Consider the following 15396-nt stretch of genomic DNA (forward strand, 5'->3'; position numbering starts at 1 on the left):
CGCGGAGCAACTAGGCCCGTGAGCCACAACTACTGAGCCTGCGCGTCTGGAGCCTGTGCTCCGCAACGAGAGTCCGCGATAGTGAGAGGCCCGCGCACTGCGATGAAGAGTGGCCCCCGCTTGCCACAGCTAGAGAAAGCCCTCGCACAGAAACAAAGACCCAACACAGCAAAAATAAATAAATTAATAAACTCCTACCCCCAACATCTTAAAAAAAAAAAAAAAAACAAAACCAGACCCGAATAGACACTTCTCCAAAGAAGACATACAAACGGCCAACAGGCACGTGAAAAGATGCTCAACGTTGCTAATCGTTAGGGAAATGCTAATCAAAACCAAGAGATATCACCTCACACCTGTTAGAATGCCCATCATCAGAAAGACAAGAGATAACAAGTGCTGGTGAGAATGTGGAGAAAAGGGAACCCTTGTGCTGCTGGTGGGAATGTAAGTTGGTGCAGCCGCTGTGGAAAACAAAATGAAGCTTCCTCAGGATAATTAAAAATAGAGCTACCGTACCCTCCAGCAATTCTACTTCTGGGAACATATCCAAGGGATACGTTCACTATAGCATTATTCATAATAACCAAGACATGGAAACAACCTAAGTGTCCATGAATGGAGAAACGGAGAAAGAAAAGTGTGGCATACGTTATCTCCAATGGGATACTATTTAGCCATAAAGAAGAAGAAAATCTTGCCATTTGCAACAGCATGGATGGACTTGGAGGGCATTATGCTTAGTGAAATAAGTCAGACAGAGAGAGAGACACATACCATATGACCTCCCCCGTATGTGGAATCTAAAAAAATCCAAAACCAGACACAAACAAACAAAACCCCCCAACAAACTCACAGAAAAGGAGATCAGATTTGTGGTTACTAGAGGCGGGGGATGGTGGGAGGGGGAACAGGAGGGAGGGCGTCAAAAGGCACAAACTTCCAGTTATAGATAAATAAATACTAGGAATGTAGTGTACAGCATGATGACTGTAGCCACCACTGCTGTGTGTTATATGTAACAGCTGTTAGGACAGTAGACCCTAAGCGTTCTCAACACACGGGTGATTTTCTTCTTTTTTCACACCGTCTCTATGCGATGACACATGTTAACTAAATCCACTGTCACAGTCATTCCACAATGTATAGAAAACAAACCATCATGCTGTACACCTTAAATGTGGACACTGATGTTTGTCAATTATTTCTCAGTAAAACTAGAAAAAATATAATTCCAGCTCTTCATTTAAAAAAAAGACCCCAGTATAGTGCCTGGCACACAGGTGATAAAGGTTAGTAATTATTGTTATCACTACTGATCTTTAGACCAAAAAAACACATTAAAAAAATTTTTTTTTTCCAGAATGCGGGCCTCAGCCCAGCCCAGTCATGAATGGGGTCACCCACGGGGGAGGGTGGCCTGGGTCACCCGTGGGTAAGAGGGGGTGTGTTTACTAAGGCTTCCCAAATTCACTCGGTCCAAAGAGTTGGTTTGTTTAAAAGGCCTCTCTTCTGGAGATTCTGATTCAATAGCTGTCGTTTGGGGCCCAGAAATCTGTTTTGAACAAGGGTCGCAGAGGATTCTGATAAGCAGGCCAGCTTGGGAGATCCTGGATTGCAGCAAACGCACCCAGTCCACAGCGACAGCCTGTGGCAGACGGGGCCCTGCATCTCTCCGCTGTGAGCGCGGACACCCTTCACTGTGGGGACGAGTGGGGAAAAGCACTCTCTTGGGGAAGTGGGGGGGACACGAATGGCCCTGGAAGGGGCTTGGGTACCCGGGACAGGGTCTGTTCAGGGTAAGGAATGCACTGCAGCAAAAGGGACACGCGCCCAGCTGGCCAAGTGCGTCTCACTTCCCTGCAGCACTAGCCCGACCCAGCTGCCTTTCAGGTCACAACCTTGATCTCCTCCACTTAGATGTTCCAGGCTTTTCACCAAGGCAGACAGGGAATTGTTTCTGCTGCTCAAGACAGTGCCTTGCAAACCACGCCCCACTGCAGCCTGGCAGCTGCACCCCAACCCGGGCACCTCTCCCTGGAGAACGGCTCCATTAGTGACAGAAGCAGATGGGCCAACAGTTTGGGTGTAAACATGAGCGTCTCCCCAACCTGGAGTCTCTCAAGCTCTCTCTCCTTCACACTCAGCCTTGCTCCGCCTCTACCCTGCCTGCCAGCCACCCGCCCTCTGTTCGCGGAATGTTAATATACATTGATTTGTATCTGCTCTAGAAAGGCTCTTACCTGTTCCACATTTGTGACAGCCTTGTCTCACCCAAATAGGCTTGAGTTCTTGAGGGCAGAGGCCAGAGGCTTTCCTTCCATCCCCTGCATCTCTGTCCTCAAATAGATTCTGTGCAGCCTGGCGTGTGTGACGGGCCGCCTGGCCCCGGTCGGCTAGAGATTGTACTAATCGTTCTGTATGAGTAAGGGGTTAGAGAACCTCTGTGGGGGCTGGGACGCCCTCCCCTCTTACACTGAAAGCTCCCAGACCTGTCTGGAGATGACATGCCGGGGGTGGGGGGCGGGAAACCATTTTCTAAATGCCGATTCCCAGGCGTCGCTCAGAACCATGAATCACTGCTGTGCGGGCACCCAGCCCCCATCAGCAAGCCGGTATTTAGGAACTGAAACTCCGGAGCGTATTTGTAACGAGAACGTCCCGCTGTACTGGGAGGGTGGACAGTGTCTGCCTGGGGGTTAAGGTCACACAGCCCCTAAACTGCACAGAATATTCTGGGAAAGTCTTCATGGCCATAAAAGTTGGTGCCTTAGTTTTCCCGAGGCCTGTGGACGTGAGGGAAATAGACCAGCCCAGCACTGAGATTCAGGCTGTCTGCCGGCCACGGGCCCAGGGGCGCCGGCCAAGGAGGCCCCAGACCCGAGGGAGAAAGTCACCGTGCGGGAGGGGGTCTGCCCGGGGTGGGGTGTGGCCCAGGGCGAGCAGGAGGGCGGGCCTGGACTGAGAGCCTGGACGGAGCATGGCTGTGTCACCCGTCCTGGGGGTGGTGGAGACCTTATGGGGACGCTGGGCGGAGGAGGCCTACTGAGCCGCCTACAGGGGCCGAGCCTCTGGTCGGAAGGCTCTTCTCCTGCCCCCATGCCCCGAGGGGCGCGCGGCCCTCTCTCAGTCGATGGGGGGCTCCCAGCATGAGCCGCTGGCCTGACCGAGCCCCGTGGCCCACCCCGCCATCACGCCGTCGCGGTGAAGCACAGCCGCCATCTCTGGCTTGAGCCCAGACCCTTGGGGTCGCCCTCCAGGTGGCCTCACACCCACAGCCGCAACCCCGTCCTCGGAGCCAGGGTACAGCCCCTCCGGCACCTGCCACCCAGGCCGGCGTCTCCCCTGTCCTGCCCCCGCACCCTGCAGCTGCTCAGCCCCCCGCCCAAGTGAGGCACCGCGAACGCACCGCCGCCGGTGCTCTCAGCGACAGTAATAAGTTATAATATACTGAAAAAAACTGAATCCACTGACGTTAAAGAAAGGAGAGAGGGGTTTGCTTTACAGACCGTGTCAAATGGAGAGTAGGAATGAATGAATGCATGAATGAACGAACCAGTCAGTGATTCAGGTACAGACCGTCACGGGGGAAGGCCTCTGGGGAGCAGGGGGCTCACAGGCCCCGATACCTCTCCATGGATTACTCCGTAATCACAGAGGGAAAGGGCACATTAACAGTGAGAAACCCGGCGGACGTCCCCGGCCACGTTCCTACTTACTCTCAGAATCCCCGAGAACTCCTGGCGCCCTGTGACCCCCGACCCCTCCTCGGCCGGGCAGCAGGACGCTCTCCAAGGCCCCGCCCGAGGCCCCGCAGACCCTGTGGACGGCACCTCCCCTGCTACCCGCTGCGAGGCTCCAGCCCGGAGCGCCACTGTCCCGCCTGCATCCACCCCACTGGCCGGCCCGGCCCTGGGGTCTGCAGGGCTCACTCCTTCAGTCCCCCGGGGCCTGCTCATGCCCTCCTGGCAGCCACCCTGTCCCCAGCCTGCATTTTACATGCTCATCCCCTCCGGGGGGACGGTCCAGAGAGCAGGGCTTGTGCTGGGAGCACAGCCAAAGGAGGTGCCCTGGGAGTGTTTTGCTGGATGAAGGAACAAATCTTCAACATGACACCTTTGTACTTAATGGAGGGAAGGCAAGGGGACGGGGCTGGGGGTGACACAGACCGCGTGTGTGTGGAGCAGGGCTGGGGGGCGGGTCTCACACTCACCCGAGTCAAACCCACTTTGCTCAAAGGTGAGGAATGGCTCTTGCCCTTCCCCCGACGTCACTTCTGATCCTGTGGCTTCCCTAGATCCGGGGGTTCCTGAGCTTCCACCACCAGACCACTCGTCACACTATTACGTGTCAGAGGGACAGACTGGTCCCCAGAGGTGTGGGGTGGGGGGAGGTGGGCGAACTGGGTGCGGGGGTCAAAAGCTACAAACCTCCAGTTATAAAACAAATAAGTCCTGGGCGTGTGACGTATGGCATGGTGACTACAGTTAGCAATACTATATTTTACACTGAAAGTTGCCAAGAGAATAGATCTTAAAATGTTCTCATCACGGGCTTCTCTGGTGGCGCAGTGGTTGAGAATCTGCCTGCCAATGAAGGCGACACGGGTTCGAGACTTGGTCTGGGAGGATCCCACATGCCACAGGGCAACTGGACCCGTGAGCTGCAACTATTGAGCCTGCACGTCCAGAGCCTGTGCTCCGCAACAGGAGAGGCCGCAACAGTGAGAGGCCCACGCACCGTGATGAAGAGTGGCCCCCGCTCGCCGCAACTAGAGAAAGCCCTTGCACAGAAACGAAGACCCAACACAGCCAAAAATAAATAAATAAAAATAAATAAATAAATTTATAAAAAAAAATGTTCCCATCACAAGAAAAGAAAAATCGTGTGGTGATGGATGTTAACTCGACTTGTGGTGATCACTTCCTAATTTATACAAATACGGAAACATTATGTTGTTCACCTGAAATGAATATCGTGTTATGTCAATTACAGTGGACCCCTGAACAACACAGGGGTTAGGGCACCGACCCTCAGTGGTTGAAAATCCGAGAATACCTTGACAGTCGGTGTCCTCGAATCCAACCAACCTCGGACTGTGTAGACCTGCAGTGTGAAAAAATCTGCATGGAAGTGAACCCTTGCAGTTCAAACCCCTGTTGTTCAAGGATCAACTGTATGCCTTGATTCAAAAAAAGGAAAAAAGAAAAAAAGTCTATGATGCCTCAGTTTGCTACACAGAGAGTAGGGGCGCCGTGGCTTCTAGACCCTATCTAGGGTAGAATTCCAGAGAGCAGTGTGAACACGAGTCTCTCCTGGGGAGAGCGTCCCCCCCGGGGGCTCAGAACAAGTGGACGCAGGTCTGAGGGCACCTGCCAGCCTTGGTTCACGAGACAGACTGCGCCCAAGTATCTGACCCAGCCCACCTGCTCACGGACATGCCTGGGCTGAGGAGATGCTGCCCTTGGACCAGGTCGTGGTTGTGGGTGCTGCTTGCGTTCAGCCTCCTGTTGCTTCCCGTCCAGCAGGGCAGGGTGGAGGTCCCTGCGTGTGGCCTGCCACCTGTGCTCTGTGCCTTTGGAGCGGCACTAACCGAGCAGAGCTGGTGCCAGTGGCCTGGCGTCACGAGGGACCCCGCTCGCTGGACGGAAGGCCGTCCATCCCTACGTGCACTCCCTGGAAGGCTGACACGGGGATCGCTGTGGGGATGCTGCAGAGCTCAGAGGAGATGCCTAAATCTGGGGCCTGGCTCGCCATGGCAGATGGCAGGGAGCAGGGTGGGTTCTCCTCAACAGTGATACGAAAGAGGATTGTAGGTGCCAGGTGGCAGCCTCCGGGCAGGGCGATGGGAAGGCCCTGCAGGTCCTGCACCTCTGGCCTTCTCGATGTCAGTGTGGTCCTGGTGTCTGTGACCGCTGTGGCCCCGTCTCCCAGGATCCCTCTCCCTCCAGGAAGTTTGGCGGGTGGTGAACTGGAGGGTTGACGGCATATTCACCGTCGAAGGGGGCTTTCATCCTAATTGATTAAGACTGAAACACACACACTCACGCCAAAAAAGAAAGCGCTTTGGAGAGAAGTGTGCACCAGCAGAACAAAGAACTCCAGGTCTAGAACCTTGTAGAGAAACTGAGAAAAACCAAGGCCGCCTCTGCAGAGTGACACCCGCGTGCGTCCACGTGCACAGAAGAACCCTCCAGCACTGGGGGTCTCAGCCCCTGAAGCACAGGCCGCTCGAGAGACTCACCTCCCCTGCCGGGTCACCCTTGGGGTCATGGTCTCTCTTCATCCCTCCTGCGACTCAGAATCATTCTCCCCAGAGGCTTGTCCTGCCCACCCCAGGGCAAACCTGCCGGCCGAGCGCCTGGTGTTCCCCACCCCACCCTCTGTCCCGGGGCCGGATGCACAGTTTATGTCCGTCACTCTCGAGCCAAACCCCACCTGGGCAACAAACTCAAAGACCTTGTATTCCCTGTTTGCATCAGAGGCCTCGGTCACACAGGGGACGGAACCCCCCTGGGGGATGTGAGCTGATCACGACGGGCAGGGTGTCCTGGCCTTGACCGTGGGATTTAGGCGGGGCTCCTGTGAGCCTCTCAGAATCCCCAGTCGGCCCTGTGGTTGTGTCGGGGTGAGACAGGGAGCCAGACGTCGTCCTCCCCTGTCTCCTTAACCCCCGAGAATAAGCACCTTCCTCGCTGACGGCCGGCCCGCGGGCTCTAGCGTCTGAGCTGCCTTCTCCATAGGCCCCCGCCCGGCAACTGGGCGGACGCCAAAGTTACCTTTATAATAGTGGCCCATGAGGAGCTCAGAGCCTCCCTGGGGCCCCGAGAAGGGGGCCGGGAGGGTCTGATGCTCGTGGCCAAACCGGCAGTTACATGGAGAGCTCAGAGTCTGGAGGATGTGCAAAAGGCTCGCACCTCGGGGCTGTGGGCCCCGTGTGGTCACGATTCACCAGTGCGTCTGTCTGCGCCGAGTCGGTCTGAGCTCACGTCTCAGGGCCGGGGAAGGGGGCTGCGGGGGAGGGCAGCGGAAGCAAGAGACGCAGTTAGGGTTTAAGAGGGAAAACAGCAAGGGCTGGAGGGGCTGTGGTGCGCGTGAAGACCAACTGAAAAAAAATGAGACATACTTAGTACATTGGAGCCACACCCAGATCTAGTCAAACTGAAGCTCTTCTTCCTCCTCCTAGAGGGAAGGTCAGGCTGGGCTGACAAACAGCAGACAAACTGGATGTTGAAACCGGGCAACACTTAGAGCCCCAGAGAGCCCCAAAGCAGGAGAGAGAGCCCCGTCCATCACGCGGCTGGAAGGCCCACGGTCATTTACCCAAAGATGACAAAGACCTTGGCCGTGTGCGTGCCTCTCTGTTCTCCCAGAGGCACCCAGACGTTCTCAACCTGCAGGTCCCCACCCATAGCACTGCAAATACTCAGTGATCAACTGACAGCCCGGTGCAGGGTTCCCAATCTTTTTATAAACAATGAGACCCATAGGATGGATGATATGTCTACACGCTGTATACTTCCTAAGGCATGCTCCGATTTTGACAAAGTGCCAAAATAATGTAAGCAGGTTAGCAACTCATTGTCATCCGAAACCAAAGTCTTTTCTTCCCGCAGGGGGCCACGGATCAGCTGTAAACCCACCCGGTTCTTGCTCGTTCATTAAAGCCTTCGGGGACGCAAGTGACCAAGAGTGAGGGTGTTACAGGAGCAATACCGAATGTACTTGTATTTGGGATGTCAAAAAGAAACCATTCACAAATCTTGGTATTTTAGCTCTTAGTAATAGCAAATGACCTCAGTAATGGCAAATAGCCACACACTGTTGAGCTGCTCTGGACATCCTGAAGGGTCATGAGGTCACGGCTGAGAACCATGGTCTAGATCGGTGTTCCCGGCCCTTAGACCACAGGCCCTGGGTGGGAGGAGGGCAGCCTGGAGCTACAGGAGGGGATCCGTGGATCCAAGGATCCTAGCACTCTAAATAAAGAGCCTCAAATGTGTTCAGGTGTTTAGAAATTAATAAAATTAAAATCAATTTTAAAACTTCGCTGGATTCCTATTAGGTCTTTATCATTATGAGTTTTCTCAGTGGAGAGCCATCAGAAGCACCGTCTTCACGGGGGGTCGGGGCTACTGTCTAGAGGAGAGAGTGGAGAGGGAAGAATCAAGTTTCCAATTATACATGAAGCTTCCTATTTTTAGACAAGAAAGAGGAGAAAGGGCACAGCCGCAGAAAATCAGGCCAGAGCTTCTCAGAGTGAGGTCACTGGGCCACGGGCTTGGAGCTCCCCAGGAACTGCTGGCTGAAATCTCTGGAGTGGTGGGTCCTTAATGAGCTCTCCTGAGAAGGTCATCTAGGTTTGAGAATCACAATCACTGGTCCAGAAAACGTTGTTAAAAATAGTAGTGAGATGTCACAAAGTTTCCTCCAAGAGATTTTAAAAGAAGAGGGAGAAACAGACTTGTTTGATGGCACAACCAGGCTGACCTGTCTCAGGGGACCAGCACGCCCACCCTCCAGCCCCTATTTTAGGCACTTTCTGGCCACTGGAGTGTATTGGAGACCAGGTTCAGAAGGGGGCATGGGACCCTCCCACACCTGGACTCTGTTGTCTTCCAAAAGCCCCCAGACAGTTTGGAGACTGGAAAACAGGAAGCTGATGGCCTTTGCCAAAATAACTTCCAATTAGACCAGAAATTATTCTGTTTACGGACTTTATGGAGATCCGAAAATACCACTAATCCTTCTTGTGGAGGGGCTTCAGGAAGCTCGCTGATAAAGATAGACTTAAAAATGGCTTCCCGGCAATAGTTTCAGATTAGAAATAGATAAATTGTTGATTAGAAACAGAATCAATGTGAAGTCTCTTCAAGATGCTATGACAATATCTGGGAGCAAAATTCTTTTCTATAGGAATTTAAAAAACAAAGACAAAGCCCCAAGCATGTGGACTTTTGAGAATTACTTAAGAGGCACCTGAAACTCCAAATTAAAAATAGCTTTTAGCAGACCCAGGAGGAGCAAGCAGAATCAGTCAAAATCCTTTACGCCTTGTCTCTGGAGATAGACAAGAGAGTTTAGCCATCAGCCCTGCAGCCCACAGTCATGGTCGGGGCACAGAGCCTTGTGATCCCAGCTTCACCCCTGAGCAGCTTTGCGACCCTGGGCAAGCGACTGAACTCCCTCAGTCTTCTCATCTGGAAAATGGGAATAATGATAACAGCACCCTCTCTTATAGGTGATGGTGAAGATTTACAGGTCAGACGCAGGCAAGCACTGGGGTCAGGCTATCCGGCACAGAGCAAGAGCTGATGTACATTGACCAGGATTGTCATGACGTTTCTACTACTTTCATTTTGAACCGAGGATTTTCTGCGGTGCCAAGACATTCAGACATTCGGGAAGAGCTCCTTCCGGGGGTGGGGGCGAGGCAAGTGTTGCCCAGGAGTATCCAACTTGGGGATTTCACTCCTGCCTGTACTTTGAGTCTGTCTTCTGACCTTGAAGCTTCCCCAGGGATGCTCTCCTGTCCCCAGCTTCCCAAAGCAGATGTCGCCCCTGCCCATTTTGCCAGCTCCTTTCATGCTGTCTTAGATTTTCCTTTCATTGTCTCCAGGAGTGGACTCCGTCTCCCCGGCTGGACTGTCTGCTTCTCTCAGGTTCAGCCCCACCATGCAGCCCGCTTCCTGCCTCTCAGAGCTGGACAGACAGTGTGTACGCGGCAGACGAACAAATACAGCCACAGTGTGTGTGTGTGTGTGTGTGTGTGTGTGTGTGTCACTATTAGCTCCTTCCTCCCTCTTCCTTCTCCTGATAATCACAACAGTTACAACCAGAGGCACAGTGAACGCTCGGTTGCCAAGAACCTTCTATGCCTGGCACTGAACTCAACTCTTTAAATGCCTCGTCTCACCCTACCCTCAAAGAACCCACGGGAGCAGGTGTGTTTGGGGCAGGGGGGCCGCCGAGGGAACTGGGAAGAGAACAGTCACACCCAGGTGCCCTGTAGCCCCCCCCGACCCCGCAAGTTTGGAGCACTCTGAGCAGAGATGGTTAAGTCCAGGGCCTGGCACGGACGGTACCAACCCCACTCTTCCCAGCAGGATCTCACTGACGCCCAGTCTCCCCCCATCAGACTCTAGGATGGGAGGCTTGTCCTTCTGGGGGCACAGTTGGAGCCCCTTCCCTTCAGGTGCTTCTGACGTGCCCCTCCGAGGAAGACCACAGCCCACGGTGAGAAATACATATTATACTGCGACCCAGATACGATCTCGGGGATTTTTATGAAACGTGTTTACATTCACGTGAGGCACTCCGACGTTTTCCACCCTATTTCATTCTTCCATTAAAAATGAGAATGAGGAGAAACTGGAACCCATATACATCACCGGTAGGAATGTAAAATGGTCCAGTCTCTTTGGGAAACAGTTTGGCGCTTCCTGAAAACCTTAACTATAGACTTGTCATGTGACCTAGAAATTCTGCTCCTTGTATCCAAGAGACGTGAAAACATATGTCCACACGAAAACCTGAACACGATGCTTCCTAGCGGATTATTTACAGGAACCAAAAGGCAGAAATAAACCAGACGCCCACCAGCAGATGAACGAATAAACAAAATGTGATGTATATCCGTATAATGGAACACGGCTCAGCCATGAAAAAGGAATGAAGCGCCGATCTCTGGACAACATGGGGGAGACCTGAAACCATCAGGCCAGGTGGAAGAGGCTGGTCACAAAGCAGCACAGATCGTATGGACATGAACCGTCCAGAGAGGGCAGGTCTGTAGAGATGGAGGCAAGGTGGTGACGGGCGCTGGAGGGGAGGGTGGAGGAGGGAAGAGCAGGCGTGGGGTCCGCTTTTGGGGATGGAAACGTGCTAAAACAGAACTATGGTGTTGGCTGTGAAACTGCAAATACGTAAAAAACCCCTGAACAGGGCTTCCCTGGTGGCGCAGTGGTTGAGAGTCCACCTGCCGATGCAGGGGACACGGGTTCGTGCCCCGGTCTGGGAAGATCCCACGTGCCGCGGAGCGGCTGGGCCCGTGAGCCATGGCCGCTGAGCCTGTGCGTCCGGAGCCTGTGCTCCAAAGTGGGAGAGGCCACAACAGTGAGAGGCCCGTGTACCGCAAAAAAAAATAAAATAAAATAAAAAACAACCCTGAACTGTACACTTTAAAGAGTGAATTACATAGTATGTGGATTATCTCTCAATAAAAATGATGGTCGTGATCCAGTAAGCTGATCTCAACACCCAGAATGGGTCACAACGCGGTGGAAACTTGCTGTCCTGGAGTGGCTGCCCGGCCCCGCCCCGCCTGTCCCAGGGGAGTTCAGGGGCTGCAGCCTTCGGGTGGGTGGCGGGCGGTGGGTGGAGGGGGCATGTCAAGGCCCCATGCCTGCCTTTCATGCCGCACACGCTCAGCACAGGCCCAGCTACAAGAGCAGGTTCCCTCTCTAGCTGCCGGGCGGCCCCAAGAGCCGAGGTATAGGTGAGATTCTGGGGGGAGCCTGGGAAGGAGCCGACAACCCCTCCTCCTGCCTCGAGCCTACAGGTGAGGGCTCGGCCTCCGGAAGCCGCCTGTGACCTCGGTGGAGGGCAGGCCCGGGGCTGGTGAAGCAGGGACAGAGGAGCCTGGGCCCCCGATGCCCCTGGAGGCCCCGCGGCTGCCACCCCTGCACTGTCTGTATGAGCAGCCAAAGGACCCTCTAAAGGATGCGCCTCTGGCGAATACACGAGCCCAGGACAGACCCTCCAGGACACAGCGGCTCCCCGCCCCTGGGTCCCGGGGGCGATGACGGGCCACGCACCTCGTGATCTTAAATATCCTCAGGAGGCGGACGCATCTCAGCACGGAGATGCCCAGGGGCGACATGATCTTGGTCTCCACCAGGATGGTCTCCAGGATGCCGCCGCATACGATGAAGCAGTCGAAGCGGTTGAAGAGGGACACGAAGTAGGCCTGCAGCCCCAGGCTGTACATCTTGAGCAGCATCTCCGCCGTGAACAGGGCCAGCAGGGCCTTGTTGGCCGTGTCTGGAGGGACCCGCACGGGGGCGAGGAGGGGGAGAGGGGGTGAGCGTGGCGGATCACTGCGGGGAAACCCCAAAGCTCGATCCCGCCACACCCACCTCCCTGCGCGGACTTGGTGGGAAGGGGCCTAGTTACAACCACAGCAAACCTCCAGCACGGCCCTTACCCCCCGCACCCTATGCCCCTCACAGCGACTCTGCCAGGCAGCAGGGCTGCTGCTACGCCCATTTTCCAGAGACGAGAAGTGAGGCTCGAGGAGGAGCCATCTGCCCAGACTGACCAGCCAAGAGCCGGAGCCAGGGTCCTTGTCTGCCCTTGTCACCGGGAGATGAGCCCCATCTAGGTTCCGGGAGACACCCCGGGTCCAGGCTGTGTCCGCCTGACCCCCGGGTCGGTTCCGGGGCTCTGGCCAGAGAGATCCCTTCTGGGGCCCAGGGAGGGGTGGTGAGACCCACTGCCATCGAGGACATTCCCTGAGCTCAGGCCACACTCGTCCGCTCCCTGGCTTTGTGCTCACCGCCCCTCACAGGTTTTGGCCAGCACACCTGGAGGCCACACTGAGGTCCCAGGTACTGAAAACCCACTGGGGGCAGAGGGTGGGCAGCCAAAGAGCTGATGTAGCCCAACAAGCCACAGCTCGTGACCGTGTCTCCTGGACCCAACGGTGACGGCTGGGGCAGGCGGGGGGGCATCGCCTGGCCAGGGGAGCCCCGTCTGTGTAGAGTGAGCTGGTGTGTTTTAACGGCTCACAAGCTGCCAGGCCCTGGTGTGTCCGGCGTGGCCCGCCTCCCCACCCCGGGACAGGGCCGAGTCAGCCTGAGTAACACAGGCCGGCCGGGCGGCCTCTCACCTTGGACTTCCGTGAGCCAGTGGGGCTGGTTGTAGTGCTCAGAGGCGATGGTGAGCGTGTTGAGGAAAACCAGGAAGATGACAAGCCAGTAGAAGATGCTCGACTTCACGGCCGCGCGGCATTTCCTCCTGCAGAACCGATTCCACCGGCGCCAGTAGCGGCTGCAAAGGGGCAGAGAAGGAAGACGGGGTGGGAGGCGGCTGTGAATTCAGGTCCCCAGCCGCCATGCTCCAAGGTGGCCACCTCCCTCCCCGATCTGGCCCGACCTCACCAGGGCCGAAGAGACGAGCGTCCCACCAAGGTCACCGGCTCGTGGCTGGTGGTGTGCCTTTGGGGGGGGTGTCCCTGCTCCTCTGGGACCGTGGCCCCCTGGCCTGTGACCCCAAGCAAGGCCAGCCTTGTGTGAGGGTCTGGCCTAAAGCTGAAGGGAGGTTATTTAATTTCACAGTAACGGCATCACTAGAAGTAGTATTGCAAGTCGTAAGGCTAGTATTACTAGGACTAGTAATGGTTACCATCAGCGAACCCCATGTCTGGCTGGTACCATATCAGCCCTTCTCATGTCTTCTCCCAGATCCTTTAAACAAGTCTGCAAAGCAGGCGTTGTCCCGATTTTCAGGAGAAAACCAAGGACCCTGGAGTTGGGGGTCTGGACTGACACCAGGTGAGGGCAGAGCCAGCGGCTTCCCCCCGCCCCCGCCTGCAGCCCAAGCGCCAGGCGCTCCCCTAGCTGCCTTGTCCGTGAAGAGCGGGAGGTGAACCTGGACCAGAGGTGCTTTGCCTTGAGGGGAGGCTGTGGAGTCCCTTGAGATTACATTCTCTGTTCAGAACAACGGGCAGACTGCCCCCACCTCTACACGCACGTTCACGCCATACGTGGGCCCTGAAAGCTCATCCATGCGCCGCGGGACACTCGCCCCCATGGCCTCTGGTTAGGGACTTTCATCAAACCTGGCTGTGCATAGAACCACCTGGGGAAAGTTTAAAAAAAACAGCAAAAACACACCAGGCCCCGGGCCCCAACCCAATAAAATCTGATTGTCTGGGGTTGAGTAATTTTTAAATAACCCCCAAATACCGCTGCTGTTTGTTAAGTTTCCCCAGATGGTTCTCATGTGTAACCATGGTTGACAACCGTGAAGCCGGATGATCCCAAGGAAACGCTCACGTTTTAGAATTCAGTGGTGGACGCGTTTACAGCTTGTCCCCAGTTTCATCCTCCTGATACTGAGAGAATATGCAGATATATTTGGTAATTCCGTTGACCAAACGTTTACCAGTTTAACACCATGTGAAGAGGGAAGTACAGGGGTGCCAGGGAGACTGCGGGGGCCCTGCATCGAGAGGGGATCTGATTCCAGAAAACTAAACACAATAAGAGCAGCCACACGGTCAACGTCCAGCTGGGGGATGGTAAGAGGGGTGCCGTGGCCAGCCGTCGGGCTGGAGGTGATGGAGGCAACAGCTTTACTCACGGAAGGAGGACAGTGAGGTGACATGGACTTTGGAGGCAGGGTCAGCAGGCCTTTGACCCTGACCGCGAGCACAGGGGAGAGAGAAAGGGTGGAGGGGCGTCTGGAGGAGGCCCTGTCACCAGCATGGGCGCCCTGCTGAGGGGGGCTCGGCCGGGAAACGCCTTGAGGTACTTGCAGGTCGTGTCCGTAGGGACACCCACCGGGCGGCTGAGGACAGAGCCCCCGCTTTGGGACAGAAGGTGGGGTGGGGGTGGTGATGGCTGTCGTCCTGGACACCTGCACTCATATCTGCGTGAAGTCCCAGGTCCCCAGGTCCCCAGGCTCAAGACTCTGTTGTTAGGACCCTCCAAACGCCCCAGATGGCCTTCTGGAGAGCTTGGCTTTATTTATATTTCTACTCTGTTATTTTTGTGACCTACGGTCCGTGGAAAATCCTGCTGCCACACCTTTGCTGAAATCTGTTCTGAGATTAGAAAGTGAGGGGCACATCTAAGGCGGGCCTTGCTGCCTGGGAGCTGCAGGAGGACCTGGCTTTGGCTTGCAGGGCAGGGAGGGAAGAAAGGATTAAGCGGGTGGTGTTCTGACCTGACCTCACCCCCCGTCACTGAGGGGGCAGGGACGCCACCTCCAGGGAGCACCAAACCTTGGCAGGGACGTTTGCTGCTACTTGGGGGGAGAGTCGCTACATGGAGAAGAAAGGCCTGGGGGTCAGAAGACGGTGGTTCCCAATGCACTGTGGAGGCTTCCATGCTCCAGACACACCACCGGGCGACAGCAGGGGTGGCGGAGGGGGCAGGGGGGGGACAAGGCAATGGGACAGGGGCCCAGGTGGTCCCTAGCGGGGGGCAGCCTCTGGCGGTGCTGGACCACGGCGCTCAGGTGCCTGCTCTCGCCAGGGCGGGACTCTGCTTCTCTCCTGCGATCGAGCCTGGTGATATTGCAGACAAAGTTGGTACGACTTTTTTTTCCCCCTGAAAAATGAGTTTTCAGGACAAACTCATATCCAATCTTAAATAGCGTCAACTACAAATT

At 55.4% G+C, this 15396-nt stretch overlaps 1 protein-coding gene across 1 annotated transcript in view; it reads right to left on the reverse strand.

Moving 5' to 3' along the window:
* The window catches only part of CACNA1C (calcium voltage-gated channel subunit alpha1 C), a 471172-nt gene that overhangs the window by 84859 nt on the left and 370917 nt on the right, over positions 1 to 15396 (reverse strand). Inside the window, exons 12-13 of the mRNA XM_081249321.1 lie at positions 12890 to 13050; positions 11817 to 12042 (exon numbers count right to left, since the gene is read on the reverse strand). Coding sequence (XP_081105447.1) covers positions 11817 to 12042; positions 12890 to 13050 — 387 coding nt within the window. The remainder of the gene's footprint in view (positions 1 to 11816; positions 12043 to 12889; positions 13051 to 15396) is intronic.

This window comes from Mesoplodon bidens (assembly GCF_964165515.1).
Source record: "Mesoplodon bidens genome assembly, chromosome: 11".
Classification (NCBI taxonomy): domain Eukaryota; kingdom Metazoa; phylum Chordata; class Mammalia; order Artiodactyla; family Ziphiidae; genus Mesoplodon; species Mesoplodon bidens.